Below are 15,683 nucleotides of genomic sequence, written 5' to 3' on the forward strand. Positions count from 1 at the left end.
AGAACGACGGCATAAATAAGAGTAGATCAGTTACTACTGGGCTTCTGACTCAGAGGATGTGATGGGTTAGAGCAGAAAGAATTTCTCGTAAGTTAGCTGGAAAATATGACTTTAATTTGTCTGATCTGGGACCTGAACATAGGAGGTCTTTGACTTTGCTGTGCAATCAAAGCCATGCTACACAGTAAAGCAAACTGAGAAAGTCACAGAAAGCAAGTAGTGCCGTAGCAGCGATTAATCAAGGCTGCGTTTCATTTCTAGTGAACTCCACCTCTGATTTACCGACTCCTGGATGTCCAGCATAAAAACACCCTGTAACTGGCTTCACATTAAAAGCCTGTGCTGCCAAGAAGAACACTCAGCTCAATCAATGGCTGATTCTTTCAAGTCAAACTTGGCCAGAGTCAACATTCTCTGAGACCAGACAGTGGCCATTCTTTCTCTCCCACTCCTCTTCATTTGTTTTTATCCTTGACCGAGGCTGAAAGCACTTTGGAGAACATTTTTCACACTGTGCCTGTCCAGTCAAATGAACCCATTGTGTCTTAAAAACATCCAGCCCAGCGGCTCAGAAGCAGAGGGGAGCGGTGAGCTGCTCGGAAAAACTGGACCCCCGACTATTGCAGTGTGTTCTTCCATGTACTTGTGAAATGTGGTGTATCGGCTCCAACAGGGGTTTGCCAAGAAGCCTCCACACAGGCCCGTGATGGGTGCCCACGAGGGTTGTAAAATAACCGTTCAGAGCTGAAGCAAAACCGGGCGGATGTGTTTCCCGTTGCTATAGTAACGTGGAAAGAACCCAGTTTGGCGGTAGCGCGGTGCATGAGAGGGAGGGACTCTGGGAGCAATTACTGAGCGGGAATGTGGCCTGTGATGGGGAAGAGGAGGGAGCGAAGAATGTGCGAGTGTGTGAAAAGCAGAAGCACTGAAAAGGAAAGTGATTTAGGCTTCTTTTTCGGGGGGAGCTCACCCTGCACTGACACTGCTGTTCACTCCCAAAGTTGTGTAGATGCTCATGTAAAAGTCATCTATTGTATACTGAACTCAACCCCTCCCTGGGCTCACGCCCTCGCCATGAGTCTTTCCTGCGACACAGTCATCCAATGAAAATAGAGAGAAAAGCTTCGCCCTACACGTTTATCAGTCTTGAACATACCACAACTGTCTCCATATACTCTCTTCTACTGTAGAAAGCCGCAAGACTCCCATGTTAACCCCGTCTGCCGTGACTCAATAGACAACCTCCAGTGTGTGAATAACCTGAAGAGAATTAGTAGCTTATCATAATCCAAATAAGGTGGCCAAATCTTTAAAGACTGATTGCTGTATCACTTCCTGAGATTGCAGGCGACCTTTGACCCTAACCTTAGCTAAACTGCTTTTAATGCCTAACCCTCTTATCTCCTGTCAGACCCTGTGTTGCCTTTGCCCCCGCTACGTGTTCTTTGCACCAAAAAATAAATAAAGTTTACCATCATTTTTGTTACAAAGTGTCAGTAGGAAATTTCTGTGACATGTCAGATAGTTTAGGGCAGCATGTTGATAACCTCTGTGGTGGGAGATAAAGGCAGTAAAATCACCAGAGTTATGCAGGAGCTGTCACATTCCTGCATGGTTGTACATATTCTTTTCCACCTTTGGTTTGCTATTAAACACTAAAGACAATTGTTTTTGTATTTAGGGGAAATTTTTCATAGTTAGCAGCTGCATTAGTTAGAAGCTAAAGTCCTGTGTTTTTTGTGATGTTTCCACTATCTCATCTTAAAGACTACATACCTTCTTACTGAGCTCAGTCCATTCAGACCTGTAACCTCTGACCTCACCTTTCATGAACACCCTTGTGCTAATTCTGGTCTATGGCTGCCAAACGTTGCTCATATTTTACTTTGGCCTGTTATTTTTCATTTGCACCCACTTTAAACTTGCGCAGCATTGATTAAAACTCTCATAAAAACCCAAACGGGTTCCTCTGTCTCATCTTGGCTACCGGCCGCCTTACCCCACCCCCAGCAGGGCTGAACTGGCTTCCTGTAATCAAAAAGCAGTTTACACCTGAATCATCTGCACATCTGCTTGCACTTCAGCTTGATTTCACGAGCAGGAAGAAAACACCCTCTGACACTGCGTCTGCTCTTTTGATTTACTCAAACATGGGGACACTGATGCAGACAATTCCTGACAGTCTCTTATCACATCAGTGATTCAGAAGTCTACTCCAGACTACAGCGCTTGGCTGGAATGTCCCACACACCTGTAAACTGTCTGCTCACAACTGGTTTCCATCGCTTTGTGTCCCTCACCCCCAGTGAGTCACGGGTTTATTTATGCTGGTTCGATTTCAGGATGGCACTGTGAACTTTATGGGCTGCCGTCCAGTCGATGTGTCACATTGATGCAGTGCTGTCAGTCAGTGTGTTTGAGTGACAGTAAATGATTAATGTGTGACTGAATTGTGACTAAAGTCTGTTGCGTCAGTAGGAGTTTCATGCATGGTAGGTTGACCCAGGGTCAGATAGTGGTTGATCCTCTAGCTGGGCTGGTGAAATAGGCCTCTCAATGGTTGCTCTCTCTGACTGTCAGGGCTGCTCTGATTTAACGCTTCTCTTCTGACCCCTGAAATCAGAACAGACTGAGCTGAACAAAATCTCCTCAGTCCCAACAAGCGAAGCTTCTATTATTTTTTTGTTTTTCAGCCCCAGTAACGAAGAGTTTCGACTCATAATCAGATGATCATGAGTCAAACTTTGCTTTAAATGAGTGCATTACCTCAGTGCAACAACAAACACAACCCTTGTAACCAAACACGATGTCCAAACAGGAAAGTGACCACTTCACTGGGAATTTCACATTAATAGCATAAATACCATAGATGGACGTTCATATGTGACACATGTGACCCTTGTTCCCGCTCACATTCTAGCAAAAGTGAGAGCTCAGACGGGGAAAGTGTTGCAGGTGTGACAGTCTTGTGATTTCCCAGCCTCCGTGTCCATCGCAATCACTTGGATTATTACAAGATGGGGTGGTGAAGCTGAGGTTAAGGTTTCTGGCTCCCATGCATGTCAGTTTCTGTCTCATTCAAATCAATAGCCTGTTTATCATAAAGGGAGCACACTGGTGGGAACTGAGTTTCGCTAAGATAGAATCGCCTCACACTCCCAGAAACGGTTGTTTTTCCAGTTGTTTTTTTAGAGTTTATACTAAATGAAGTGGTCCTGCAGTAAAAGGCAGCTAAGAAAATAAACTAAAAAACAGAACAGAACAGAACAGAACAAAAAGAACATTAAAAAGCAGGGTGGTGTTATTATAATACAGTTATAACCTATTATCTACATGGACAATTAATTATGAATTTATTATATGAATGCCCATATGTTCTGTATACACAAGATAATTATAGTATACAAGCTTATTAAACCTTTGATGACATCAAGTCTTATGGGAATAGAGATTAGTGCTGGTGGGAGGGGAACCAGTCACAGTGGTGATGATTATCTGGGCAGTGCCAGACAAAATTCTTGACAGTGAGCCAGAACCTCTGAGGTAAGTCCAAGGTGGCGTTGCTGCCAGCCAAAGCCTGTGACATGAGGACGGAATAATGTACCACATCAGCTTGTCTGCAAACATCATTATCTCCTTTTATGTCTGAAACCCACTGCAGAAAACAAGCAAACTTTAGTTAGACAAAGAGTGATGTAGCTAAGGCAGCTCTTCATATCTGCACTTTTGTTTTGCTAATTTTTTTGTGCTATTGTGCAACAGAAATACTAAGGAGGCAAAATGTTTTTTAAACACGTGAAATGATCCTTGTCATAACAGGGAAGATTCCTCCAACGCTACGGTTGTGTTTCATAAATGCTTGGCTGACGGCTGAAATGCGTTAACACATGAGCGCAGAAGAAAAACATTTGACACACCTGAATAAAAGATGGTTTCACAAGAAACCAAGGAGAAGGGGCAGGTACCGATCTCATGCAATGACGTTAGCTTGCCTGCATACAGAACTAAAAGCCTAATGTTGTCAAACTATCAGGGTATTATCCCCACTATGTAATAAATACACTATTAGGAATTGATTTACTAAATCCAATGAGCCACTAATCATTGAAGGGCTAAACTAATCAATTCCCAGCTCTGTACTTAACCTATAGACTTGAGAGGAACGTTAATCCTGCGTCTCTTGTCCTGAAGCCGTGTTTACACGGAAGAGACAGAAGCCCGCCGTAATCTCCATCATTCATCTTCCACAAGTTTAAAACCGTTTATCTGTTCTCTTTCACTATCAAGTCTCGACCTAATCTTTGTTTTATCTGCTGGGCGTGGCAGCCATCGGGAGCCGACATGGCTACCATTTTTTAAACATAAACCTAGAGCCTGGCAATGAAAAGACCCCCTGGGACATGAACTGGCCTCGCCTTGTGCTAGGAGTTGTCATATTTTTAGAGAATGTCTATGTTGATGAATGTAATAAAAGCATAAGCAGGCTTCAGTTTGTTTGGTGTTTGTGTTGTTATTTTATATTCAATATTCTAAGGCAACCCCTTATAAAGGCACTTTGTGGCTGTGCTTAGATAGAATCCCCTTAGTTTCCCTTCTCAATGACAGTACAAGAGCTGTTTTGATTTTATCTGGAGCACTTTATACTTTAATATCCTGCTGCAGGTTCCTTCCTGCAAAACAAACAAATACTGAAGGCACTAGATGAGACTGAAGACGAACGAAAACAGTTAGGCAGAAACTACTGGGGAACAAGTTGATGCCGATACAGGACACACTGGGCAGGCTGACAATAGCAAGGTTGCAGATTAACTATCGTCGCGTCACGGTTTACACTACTGGAAAAGAGCATTTAAAACCCTGATGATAGACGGGTATGTCAAAACGTACAAACACCGACTTTATAATATGAAAAAGAAAACTCAGAATGAAAGAGACCACAAGAAAGGACAGTGGGATTCATGTTCAACTAAAAATCCAATAACACGTAGGTTTAAAGGTTTTGCTTGTGGAATGTGCTTGAACTGAAAACCTGTAGGTGGGGGGTCTGGAATTTCTGTTTCAGGGAAGACAATGTTCCTACGTATCTGCTAAGGAGACAGGAATTGCCTCTTTGTTTGACCATATCCTTAATGGGAGGGTTGGAAAGTCGGACACACATCCGGCTATATAGATAACAAGACAGTGCTGCTCGTAACATCTGGACCTAACACCTCAAACACCTCTGTTTGACTTATTAAGCAGCCTTCGACTCCAATGCTTGTATTTCCCTCTCCTTAATCTCCTTTCTACAGGTGTGACATGACCTGATCTCATCCACCCACAAGCAACTTAAAACGATGAAATCATGTGAACTGACTGAAGGGATGTTCCTTTGCTGATGAGCTGCTCTTAGGGTGGAGAGGCTGAAGCAACACATGACATGTTGTGATGAGTCTGATGTGGGTGTCAAAATGAGAAGCACTTGTTTGTGCAACTTAATTATGTGAGACACCTCGCCCGTCTGTGACCATGGAAAAAAAAACAGTCACACTAGAGCTTTTACGCCCAGGTAAAAGTCCTTTTATGTCCTCTGTAGAGTAATGATGAACACACAATTGTAGTCTATGAAGTTATTTATATTGCTCAGTCCCACTTTATCTACCTGTGGTCAAAAAGGTATTAAATCACTTTGAATAAAAATGTACTATTGTTTTGTTTTGTTTTTAATCTTTGGAATAAATACACGAAAGGATGCTATTGGTCCCCAGGTCTAACATATTTTGTTTTATGTCTTAAATTCAAATCTCCAGGTTTTTGGATTCTAGTGTTAATTTGCCAACTTTGGAAGGCTGTGGAGGACAAAGGCATGAGCTGTGACCAGTCTGCGGTTGGGGACTGTGGAAAAGGAGGAGGTGACTGAGAGAGTGGGAGTGGTGAGGGGCAGGGCTAAGTGCCCAAAAATGTTTATATAGTATAAAAGCTTCCCCTCTCCTCCTGCCTGTGTCTGTGAGCTCCCACTTCTGCCTTTCCAGCCTGTGTCTCTGTTCCTTAGTCTCTCTCATTGAGTCTCACACTCTCAGCAACTATGCAAACAACCAAGCAAACATACTCCGTGCACTCGGTCAGGAGCAGGCCCTCTGCTCTCTCCGTCACCCGCACCTCTGCTCCTGTCTACAGGGCCAGCAGTATCCATGGTGGCTCCGGCGGCAAGAGCATCAGCATCTCGTCCGTCAGCCAAAAGCTGGGATCTAATTTGGGGGGGTCCTCCGGTATCGGGGGCTTCTCCAGCAGTGTGAAGGTGAGTGGGAACAGCGCCGACATCATGGGCAACGAGAAGTTCGCCATGCAGAACCTCAACGACCGTCTGGCCAGCTACCTGGAGACAGTGAGGAACCTGGAGCAGGCCAACAGCAAGCTGGAGATCAAGATCAAGGAGGCCCTGGAGAAGAGTGGACCCGACTTCAGAGACTACAGCAAGTACCAGGCCATCCTGGACGACCTGAGGAAGAAGGTGAGGAGGGGGCCTGGGGGGGAAAGTGAATGTGCTGATTTATAAAGCTGATAAACACATGCATGTGTGGGGGGAGCTGGAGGGAGGGGTGGGTGGGGGTGAGGGGCTATTGGTCGGTAGAAGGCTGAAACCCAGGGTGATAGGTCGACAAACTGACTGAATGAAACTGGTAAAACAAAGTAGTGACAAATTCCCTCCTCATCCGTTCATTACATGTAACAGCTTTAGTACCGCAACTTACTGGCTTCCTGGAAGTCGACTGGGTTCCTTTTGGTCCTCTGTGCTGTGCCCTCTGCTACTTTACGGGCCGGGGGGCCGAGGGCTGGACCGGAATCAATATGGTGGAGGAATGTTGGAGCATCAGGGGTCAGAGGCAGGAAAGCAGGGGCGACATGGTGTCTAAGTGGAAATGGTCCTAAAACAAATCTGAACATCCTGATTCTTAACTACCCTGTTGCTCTTTGTCACACTTTGGGTTGCGGATTGATGCAGGAACTTAAGGAGCAGTCATTACTGTTGTGTGTACACAAAAAATAGGAGGATCAACTCGCCTCATCTGAGCGTAATTTCTCTAGGTGGAGCTATACTTGGTTGACGTTATCACAAGTTATCACATAATACATTTATTTTCAATCTGACTTGTTATACATGCATACATACAAAGCTGCGAACTAATAAATGATGAATGGTAAATGGAGTCTGTAACCCTCCATTTTCTGCCACGTCATTCCAGCTACTCTTTTCTTTCCAGCATATTAAGTCAAGTCAGTTTCCAGATGGAGACACCCAGTAGCAGCCTCACCTCAGGATGGTGTCATGGCCTTATTTCAAAATATAGAAAGAGCAAAAATAATCTGCCTTCTAGCTAAAATGTTGGATTTTCAGAATGTTATAAAAAATGTTTATTTATTTTTCTAACAGTTCAGGGCCTGCGTCCAAACAGCCTCTGGGCTAAAGCCGTGTCTTTTACGAGTCACCTCCTCACTCCCCGTCTGAGAAAATAACACAATCTTACAACAACATCAAAACAGCCCGGTCGAGTAAAACATGCCAAGTCAACTATCCATGCAAACGCACATGCGCAATCAGATGACTGAGCAGGCGATTGCAAAACCTCCATCACCCTTGTGCAAATCACCTGCCCTCGTCCAGCCTGACAGGACGGATCCTGTTCCCACACAGTGGCTGGACGGCCGTTGCCTGGCAGCAGGTGATTGGCTCTTGGACTTTAGCACCTGGACACCATCCCGCCCCTTCTCCACCAGACTGTGACCGTTTAAGTAAATAGTAAAGACATCTGGGTTTTGTGCCTGCATTTACAATTACAAACACTGCCACCTCAGGATAATCACTATAAATAGTGCCTTTTGATGCATTAAAAGAGATGCATTAAAAGGCCAAACTACCAATCAATGGGGCTACTCCAATGTAAAATGGTAAAGATCACACGAGTGTTAGTTTTTGACCAAATAACTAACCCAATTTCTATTCCAGGTGTTCGACGCCACAGTCGACAACGCCCGCCTGGTTCTCAACATCGACAACGCTCGCTTGGCGGCTGACGACTTCAGAGTGAAGTAAGGCCCAGCACCACTCTAAGCCAGGCAGCCACAGGCACACACCCTGTTTATCATCCTTTGGTGTAATTATGTAGAAAGACAGTTGTTTGTCGGGTGGTCATAAATCAGCACCTTTACATCAACTGTCACAGCTGGGAAAAGCGTTAGGGAAGCGTTCAGAGGAGATACCTGGCATTGAGACTTAAGCCCTGATTAGATATGTTTGAACATGACCTTTAATGTGTTCCTGGACTAACGTCCTCTCCACCTCGTCCTGTGCGCCTAAGATTCGAATCTGAGCTCGCCATCCGCCAGTCTGTGGAGGCTGATATCGTCGGACTGAGGAAGCTCATCGATGACACCAACATAAGCCGCATGAACCTCGAGAGCGAGATCGAAGCCCTGAAGGAGGAGCTCATCCACCTCAAGAAGAACCACGAAAACGTGAGTGATGGTAGTCAAATCCCACCACTTGAGACCTGGGCCTCAAACTGCTCCTGATTCCCTGTGGGAACTTTTAGCGAAATATTAGTCAAAGGCTGTGTTTTTGTTTCCTGCAAGTAATTCCAGTCGCACTTAAAACACTGTGTAAGCTGACATCCATTAAGGAACCTCAAACCGTATTTGCTCATTGGCTCATCTCAGTAATCTCGTTAAACATCTCCGTATGTTTGACTCACATGTGACATTACAACAAGCCTAAGAAAACATTGGAGGGGGAGATGGAGGCTTGTTGAAATGCGAAATATCTGTGTGTGAATTTTGTGGGTAGCCTCATCGTAAAAACTGATTCCCATCCATATTTGGCAACAGAAAAAACACCAAAGAATTCAAATGACTGTCATTTAAGTGCCTAAACGCAAACACAACCATTTGTTTACTGAAGGGAAATATTAAATTAAATGTTTGGGCCCCAGGCTCAGCTTTAAACACAATTGCCGTATATTTACCTGACCCTACCATGTGATTATGGCTTGAAGAGGCCAGGAGTCACAGCTGGGTCACAGTTTAACATAGAGTTGAACCTATGGTGAATCCAAAAGATCAAAAACATATCAGTGAAGATAGTTCACTTGGTTCCTAATCACGTAATAAAAGCTGGCATTTGTGCATCTGAAAATTAATTCCCCTTTGTGCTTGTTTATAGGAAGTAATGGAGCTTCGTAACCAGATCGCCCAGTCAGGAGTCCACGTGGACGTCGACGCCCCCAAGGGACAGGATCTGTCTCAGATCATGGCAGAAATTAGGGCCAAGTACGAGAAGATGGCACTGAAAAACCAGGAAGATCTGAAGGCATGGCACGAAAGTCAGGTAATTTATTAACAGTACAGTAATAAGGCCCTGATATTGAAACAGAAAGCCTGGAGGTGGATGGTAATCTCCATTCTTATTTCAGATAACAGAAGTGCAGACGCAGGTAACCCAGAACACAGAGGCCCTGAAGGGTGCCCAGACAGAGGTGAACGACCTGCGCCGACAGCTACAGACCCTGGAGATTGAGCTGGAGTCACAAAGGAACCTGGTGAGACTCACACTTAATTAACCTCATCACACAGTTGGTGAAACTCTCTGTATTGCACAGCTCAGCACTCTCACTTCAAGTCTTTTGCATTAGCTCTGTTGACACAAGCTTCACACTCCGGTGACCTGTTGCTAAGGGGCTGTCATCGGCGATTCGCCCTGGTTCACTGTAAAAAAGTGTTAACCCCTGCTCGTCTCGCTCCCGACAGAAATTGTCTCTGGAGGGAACGCTGAGGGACACAGAGATGCGCTACAACATGGAGATCGAGTCGCTCAACAGCATCATCCTGGGCCTGGAGGCGGAGCTCACACAGCTGCGCAACAACATCCAGCTACAGTCGCAGGAGTACGAGGCCCTGCTCAACACAAAGATGAAGCTGGAGGCTGAGATTGCCACATATAGACGGCTGCTGGACGGCGGAGACTTCAGGTGGGATGAATGACTCTTGAGGCTTTTATCATACAACAGGAAGGAGGAATTTACTAGACACTGACTACGCTCTTGCTCTTTTTCTTCAGGCTCCAAGATGCTCTGGAGGAGCAGAAAACCGTGAAGACCAAAGTGATGACTGTCACACAGACCCTGGTGGACGGCAAAGTAGTGGCCTCCAGCACAGAAACCAAGAACCTTTGAAGACCAGAAGCAACAGAACACTTGTGATTGGCTAAAACTAATCTCTTTTTCTAACCTGTTGTCCTCACGTCTTGATCAGAGTCACTTCCTGGGTTTGCAGCTCTTCACAGGCTGATAAAAAACTGGATTAGAGGAAAAACTAAATCATCTTTTATTTATTTCATCGTGTTATTTATGTGTTTTGTGGTCGATCAGGAGATGTTTACAAAATTTCAGAATTTGAGAAACCTGACCTTTTCTATAAAAGAACTGAAATCATATTATGAACCTATCAAAATTTTATGTTAAAGTACTAAAAAATTTCATCCAAAACATTTTTATAGTTCATTTTAGTTTTCTTTTTATCCAGTTTCTGTCCCTGTAGTGCTGTGTTGTTCAAACTTTTCAATAAAATCAAGGCGAGAAATGTATTTGAGTGTAAAGATCTTGATTTCTGAGAAACTACAACAAGTATATCATCCATCCATCCATCCATTCATCCATTTTCTACTGCTTAGTCCCATGCGGGAGCCTATCCCAACTATCTATGAGCAAGAGGCGGGGTACAGCCTGGACAGTTTGCCAGTCCATTGCAGGGCAACACACACAAACAAACCATTCACATACACTCACACCTATGGTCAATCTAGAGTGACCAATGAACCTAATACATGTTTTTCACGTGAACACGGGGAGAACATGCAAACTTCACACAGAAAGGAACCCAGTCTCGCTGTGAGGCGGCAGTACTACCCACTGCACCATCGTGCCACCCAATAAGTATATCATAAGATGTCAAATAATCTCAAAATGATTATTTCTTTCTTGCTTTTGAATTGGTGGATTTTTCAGTGGCGTAGCCCTTTATCAGTTACCTCCATTACACATTGAACCTGAACAAAAAATGCAGTCTGGCTGACTTGCTGATACCAAGATAAATGATAAGACCATTTGATATTTTCATTTTCACTTCTTCAACAGACCAAAACCAGTTTTTAACTTAATGCATGAGCATTTTTTGAAAACCTGAGATCTTTTGGTCTAGATATGTACCTTCAGTTCTTAACAGCTCCTGCACACCAGGCTTTACAAACCGACACTCTCACTATGAACATGTCACCATGTTTTGATATATGGTCAAACAGTTAGTGTTGGCAAGATAAAGTCCAGGAAAACGTCTAAAGGTGAAAATGTGATATAGATAACAAAGGAGTGGCACATAGAAATATTGCTTTCAGAGTCATATATAAGACCCCGGGGCTTTCTCATTCATCGCAGCCACTCTCCTCATTGATCAGGACACATCTTTTCACAATGGAACATCTGAACCAATCTCGCGTTTATATTGTACCAGGTCTCAAGCCTGTAAATACCTTGCACTCTTATGCATATAGTGTCACTGGTGGTGCAGGTGGACGTGGGACAAAGATCTCCACCACTAACTATACTTCAGCAGCTGCCGGCAACTTGGGCGGGTGGAATGACTTCCCATCAACTACCCGCAGGTCTGAAATCCTCGGTATTTGGAATGGGAAGCAAGCCATGCAGGAGCTTAACGATCGCCTGGCACACTATGTGGAGCAAGTTAAGATGCTGGACGAGAAAAACAGGTGGCTGGAGGTCAGCATCAGAGAGGCCACTGAGAAGAGAGGCCCCTTGGCAGGAAAGGACTACAACAAGTACTATGCCGTCATTGAAGACCTGAAGGCAAAGGTGAGTCAATGGATGAGTTAAAGTAGTGCTAAAATGACGGTAATGAGCTTGAATGAATGAACGTGCACAAAATATCAACCAAGCGCAGGACTGGATAAGGAAGCTCAAAAATATGTTAAACTCTTGATTTATTTGTTTTTGCCTTTGTTGATGTCATGACATTTCAGCCAAAGTCATCAAATAAAACTATTTTTAGGATATAGTTTTGACTCAGCCCTAATGTCTAATTCAATCTACCTTAATACAACAAAACTGAAACTTACCAAAGATTGTTCACGTGTTCTAGAAACTTGACATGAGAAGGGCCATTGCACAGCTCACTCTTGCGTTTGAAAATGCGAGACTATCTGGAGAAGACTTCAAATTCAAGTGAGTGTTTTGTTTGCAGTCTGAATCTTCATTGACCATGATCAAATCTGAATTACTGTACATGTGTTTAGGATGGACTACGAGTTGTCCATGCGTCAGATGGTGGAGGCCGATGTTGCCAAGCTGAGGCAGAATGTTGATGACACCAATATTGCTTGTCTGAACCTGGAAACGGACGTTGAGTTTTTGAAGGAAGATTTAATTTGCTTAAAGAAGGACCATGAAAATGTGAGCAGCATTAATCAGAAATATCTAATTGAGCTCAACAGCATGAGATGAGTAGCTCAAGGGAAAAGCTTTTTTGCTAATTCCAGCATGACCTTACATACCCGCGGTTATGTCAGTTTGTCCCTTAACCACCTCCTTCTAACTCCGTTCAGGAAATCACTCCCTGACTATTTCCTCTTTAACAGGAAGTGGCTGAATTGCGTGACAAGGTCACCAAGGCTGGGGTGCACGTGGATGTTGACGCTCCAAAAGGACAGGACATATCCAGGGTCATAGAGGAGATGAGGAACACGTACGAGAGGTTGATACAGCAGAAAAAGGATGAGATCAAAGCTTGGCATGAATCTAAGGTACAACATAAAGGCAGGAGGTGCATGGCAATGCATGGCACGTGTACGTGTAAGTACAAAGACTGTATGCGTTTTACATGGTTTACAGGTGGAAAAGGTGCAGGTCCAAGTGACTGAGAACACGACAGCCCTGAAGGAGGCCACCGGTCTACTGAGTGGAACTAAAAGGACACTTCAAGACATGGAAATTAAACTGCAAACTGCACGTACACGGGTAAGTCAGTGGCTAGATTCTCTCCATTCCAGCTCTCAAGGCAACACTGCTAATCCGGTGTCTTTGTAATCAAAATCTCTCTTTTACACCTTAACAGAATGAAACTCTGGACAATGCCCGTCATGAAATAAACCAGCGCTATGGCAGAAAGCTGGATGAATATAAAAGAATCAGTGAGAAGCTGGAGGCAGAGAAGAATGAAATCGAGAAGAAAAGGGGAACGTGCAAGATCACCACTGAAAAACTGCAGGAAGAGATTAATGAATACAGGAGGCTGCTGGAAGGGCTGGACGGTGGTGGAACTTTGAGGTTAGTATGAGGACAAGTATAAAATGCTGGCTCTACCTATATTCAGTGCTAGGCAACGAGAGCTTCTTGAAACGTTTTTGCAAATTTGATTCAAATAAGCTTCATGCAAACATGAAATGACTTTGATATGGAAATGAAAAGCATTTTACCTGTGCAATTAGTCATTGTTCACATCAACTGCTAAATGTCAGCAGCATGGACACTTTAAGGCACATGACAGAGCCTTCCTTGTTCAATCCTTACAGATTGGAGGATGCAGTTGACTCAAGGATGGTCCTGACCAAAAAGATGACACTCACTCAGACTTTGGTGAATGGAAAAGTGGTGTCAGAGACCCAGGATGTCACTTCCAGTGAAGCTGTTGTTCCTAAAAAATAATAATAAAGATCAACGAACTACAGTACAGTGCTTGGTGTGCTTCTACTGTTTGCATAAGGGTTCACGCCAAGCTTCTGTACAGGATTAATTTGCTCTGTACTGGTTTATCTAATGTGTCCATGTTATCAAGGGTTAGATTGATACCATGCTGTAATGAAGCTACTGTACAGTCGGCATTTACCTCAGCTTAGCTCAGCAACAATTAATCTATGTGATATAAATATTCCCCCTTAACTAAAGATTTCATTTTGTGACTTTTTGAATTCTGATAAACCTGAAATTGTTTAAGATAAGGAACGGTTGTTGTGTTTTTTTTTTTTCATATTATGCAACTTCAGCTGCCACAATCTTTTTCCTGTAATGCACATGCACCGCCTGGCCCTCTGACTCCCACACAATCAACTCTGCAGTGACCGCTGGACATTCTTTCAGCTTCTGAGAATTTCCCATTCTGATTGGCCTTGTCTCATTACGGGAAGGAGTTTTCTTTTCAGGGGCATACAATGAGTAGCTCAACCTTGTCCTAGGCTTAGCATAACTCTTGTTAACTGGTTGCTTACACAGTATTTTGTACTGTACTTAGAGACGCACGGATCATCATATTTTGCTAATTGCCTCGTGATGCTTCAGTCAGTTGGAGATAATTGCCTAGCATGAAGTCAACCTTTACGTTGTTCATTGTCACACTTCTTTGGAAAAATACAATTGCAACATTCAACAGGCTGCATAATTTATCATCCTGCCAGAAGGGTTTTCCAACGGTCTTGTGCCAGTTTCCAGAGCCCTGTAGCTGTCACTGCATAAACTGTGTGACAGCTCATCGGTTGTGAGTGTCTCTAGTATCAGTGCCACTATTGGCTGCTCACAATGAAGCCATTCAGTTGTCTTCAGTGATGCTGTGAGCATTCTGCTGCAGGGCTCTGCCACCTATTGAGGCTGCTTTGAAAAAGCTGAACAAATATTGTAATAAAAGCAAAAAAATCACACTGAAGAGTAGAGGAGACCAACGGGAGGAGTGAACGCGTTCACATCCCCGCTGAATGCCTCGGAGGGGCCCAGAGAGTTGTGGCTGAGCATCGCAGACCCTGAGGTCCAAACACCTGCTTGGTGCACAAGCGTCTGCAGGAGTGGATATGTGCATTCAGCATAAAAAAGAGTCCGCTCAGACTGTGCACAAGTGCAACGTTACCTTCCTGCAGCTCAGTAACAATCTTTGGATGCAGAAAGTGCTGCAGACCAATAATAGTTGATCTGACCTTTAGCCTGCACATAAACGCAATTGTGGATTTTGTCCCTTAACACTGATTGTGTAGAAAAGCACCGGAGGTATCACTTCATGACAAGTTCAGACATGAGCACCGATGCTGATAATTCATTCGATACAGGCATGTGGGAATTGTCTTGACTTGAGAAGCCGTTCTATCAATGTCAAAACCTAAGACAAATGACTTTATCTAGACAACAGATAAAACATTACACTGCAGTGAACAAGATAAATGGGCAACGAAACATGATGAAACTCCTCAGGATTGTGATTTTTGAGTGTCTTTCACATGTTCACCATGTACTTCTGCCATCACTCTTCGAGGCAAGTTGCATCCCCCAGAGTGTGGAATATCTTGAACAGCTTCCTCTTTCTTGACAAAGAAAGCAGCCCTTTAACTTTAATGTTATAAAGAAAAGGCTATCAGTAATCGTGACTATTTAAACTGGCAAGAAAGCGCTCGTTCAGTCGCACATGTCGGGTCGGAGGCCTACAGGTTAAACATGGCTGCTTCATCTTCCCCTTCCGTAGTTAAACAAGCTCAACAAAGACACGCCATGAATCATCCCTCGCTTTCACATACGCACGTTCCCCACATGTCCCTCAGCCCACACATCTGTTGGGTGTGTCGGGTGTGGATCGGCCGCTCATCCCAACATACCGGGCCTCCTCTC

At 44.0% G+C, this 15,683-nt stretch overlaps 2 protein-coding genes across 2 annotated transcripts; both read left to right on the top strand.

Annotated features, from left to right (window-relative positions):
- The first annotated feature begins 5,318 nt into the window (after positions 1 to 5,318).
- Positions 5,319 to 10,615, top strand: krt18a.1 (keratin 18a, tandem duplicate 1). Its single transcript, XM_029155866.2, has 8 exons — positions 5,319 to 5,548; positions 5,790 to 6,490; positions 7,985 to 8,067; positions 8,337 to 8,493; positions 9,197 to 9,361; positions 9,447 to 9,572; positions 9,781 to 10,001; positions 10,091 to 10,615. Exons 2-8 carry the CDS (start codon positions 6,065 to 6,067, stop codon positions 10,203 to 10,205), a joined length of 1,293 nt encoding a protein of 430 aa, XP_029011699.1. The 5' UTR covers positions 5,319 to 5,548; positions 5,790 to 6,064; the 3' UTR covers positions 10,206 to 10,615.
- An 832-nt stretch (positions 10,616 to 11,447) lies between these two features.
- On the top strand, positions 11,448 to 14,420 carry LOC114858519 (keratin, type I cytoskeletal 18-like). The gene is made up of 7 exons (XM_029155867.2): positions 11,448 to 11,897; positions 12,184 to 12,266; positions 12,338 to 12,494; positions 12,680 to 12,844; positions 12,933 to 13,058; positions 13,156 to 13,367; positions 13,613 to 14,420. The coding sequence occupies exons 1-7, from the start codon at positions 11,499 to 11,501 to the stop codon at positions 13,743 to 13,745; spliced, it is 1,275 nt and encodes a 424-aa protein (XP_029011700.1). The 5' UTR covers positions 11,448 to 11,498; the 3' UTR covers positions 13,746 to 14,420.
- Positions 14,421 to 15,683: the final 1,263 nt, after the last annotated feature.

The sequence above is a fragment of the Betta splendens genome, chromosome 7 (assembly GCF_900634795.4).
Source record: "Betta splendens chromosome 7, fBetSpl5.4, whole genome shotgun sequence".
NCBI classification, from domain to species: Eukaryota; Metazoa; Chordata; class Actinopteri; order Anabantiformes; family Osphronemidae; genus Betta; species Betta splendens.

What these genes read in the sequence shown, in the direction of transcription:
- LOC114858519 (XM_029155867.2), top strand. Translation starts at nt 11,499, where the DNA reads ATGGAACATCTGAACCAATCTCGCGTTTATATTGTACCAGGTCTCAAG. An exon ending in TAAAGAAGGACCATGAAAAT is followed by an intron (nt 12,495 to 12,679) that starts GTGAGCAGCATT and finishes CCTCTTTAACAG; the next exon opens with GAAGTGGCTGAATTGCGTGA. An exon ending in TGCAAACTGCACGTACACGG is followed by an intron (nt 13,059 to 13,155) that starts GTAAGTCAGTGG and finishes ACACCTTAACAG; the next exon opens with AATGAAACTCTGGACAATGC.
- krt18a.1 (XM_029155866.2), top strand. Translation starts at nt 6,065, where the DNA reads ATGCAAACAACCAAGCAAACATACTCCGTGCACTCGGTCAGGAGCAGG. An exon ending in GCTGACGACTTCAGAGTGAA is followed by an intron (nt 8,068 to 8,336) that starts GTAAGGCCCAGC and finishes TGTGCGCCTAAG; the next exon opens with ATTCGAATCTGAGCTCGCCA. An exon ending in AGGCATGGCACGAAAGTCAG is followed by an intron (nt 9,362 to 9,446) that starts GTAATTTATTAA and finishes TTCTTATTTCAG; the next exon opens with ATAACAGAAGTGCAGACGCA.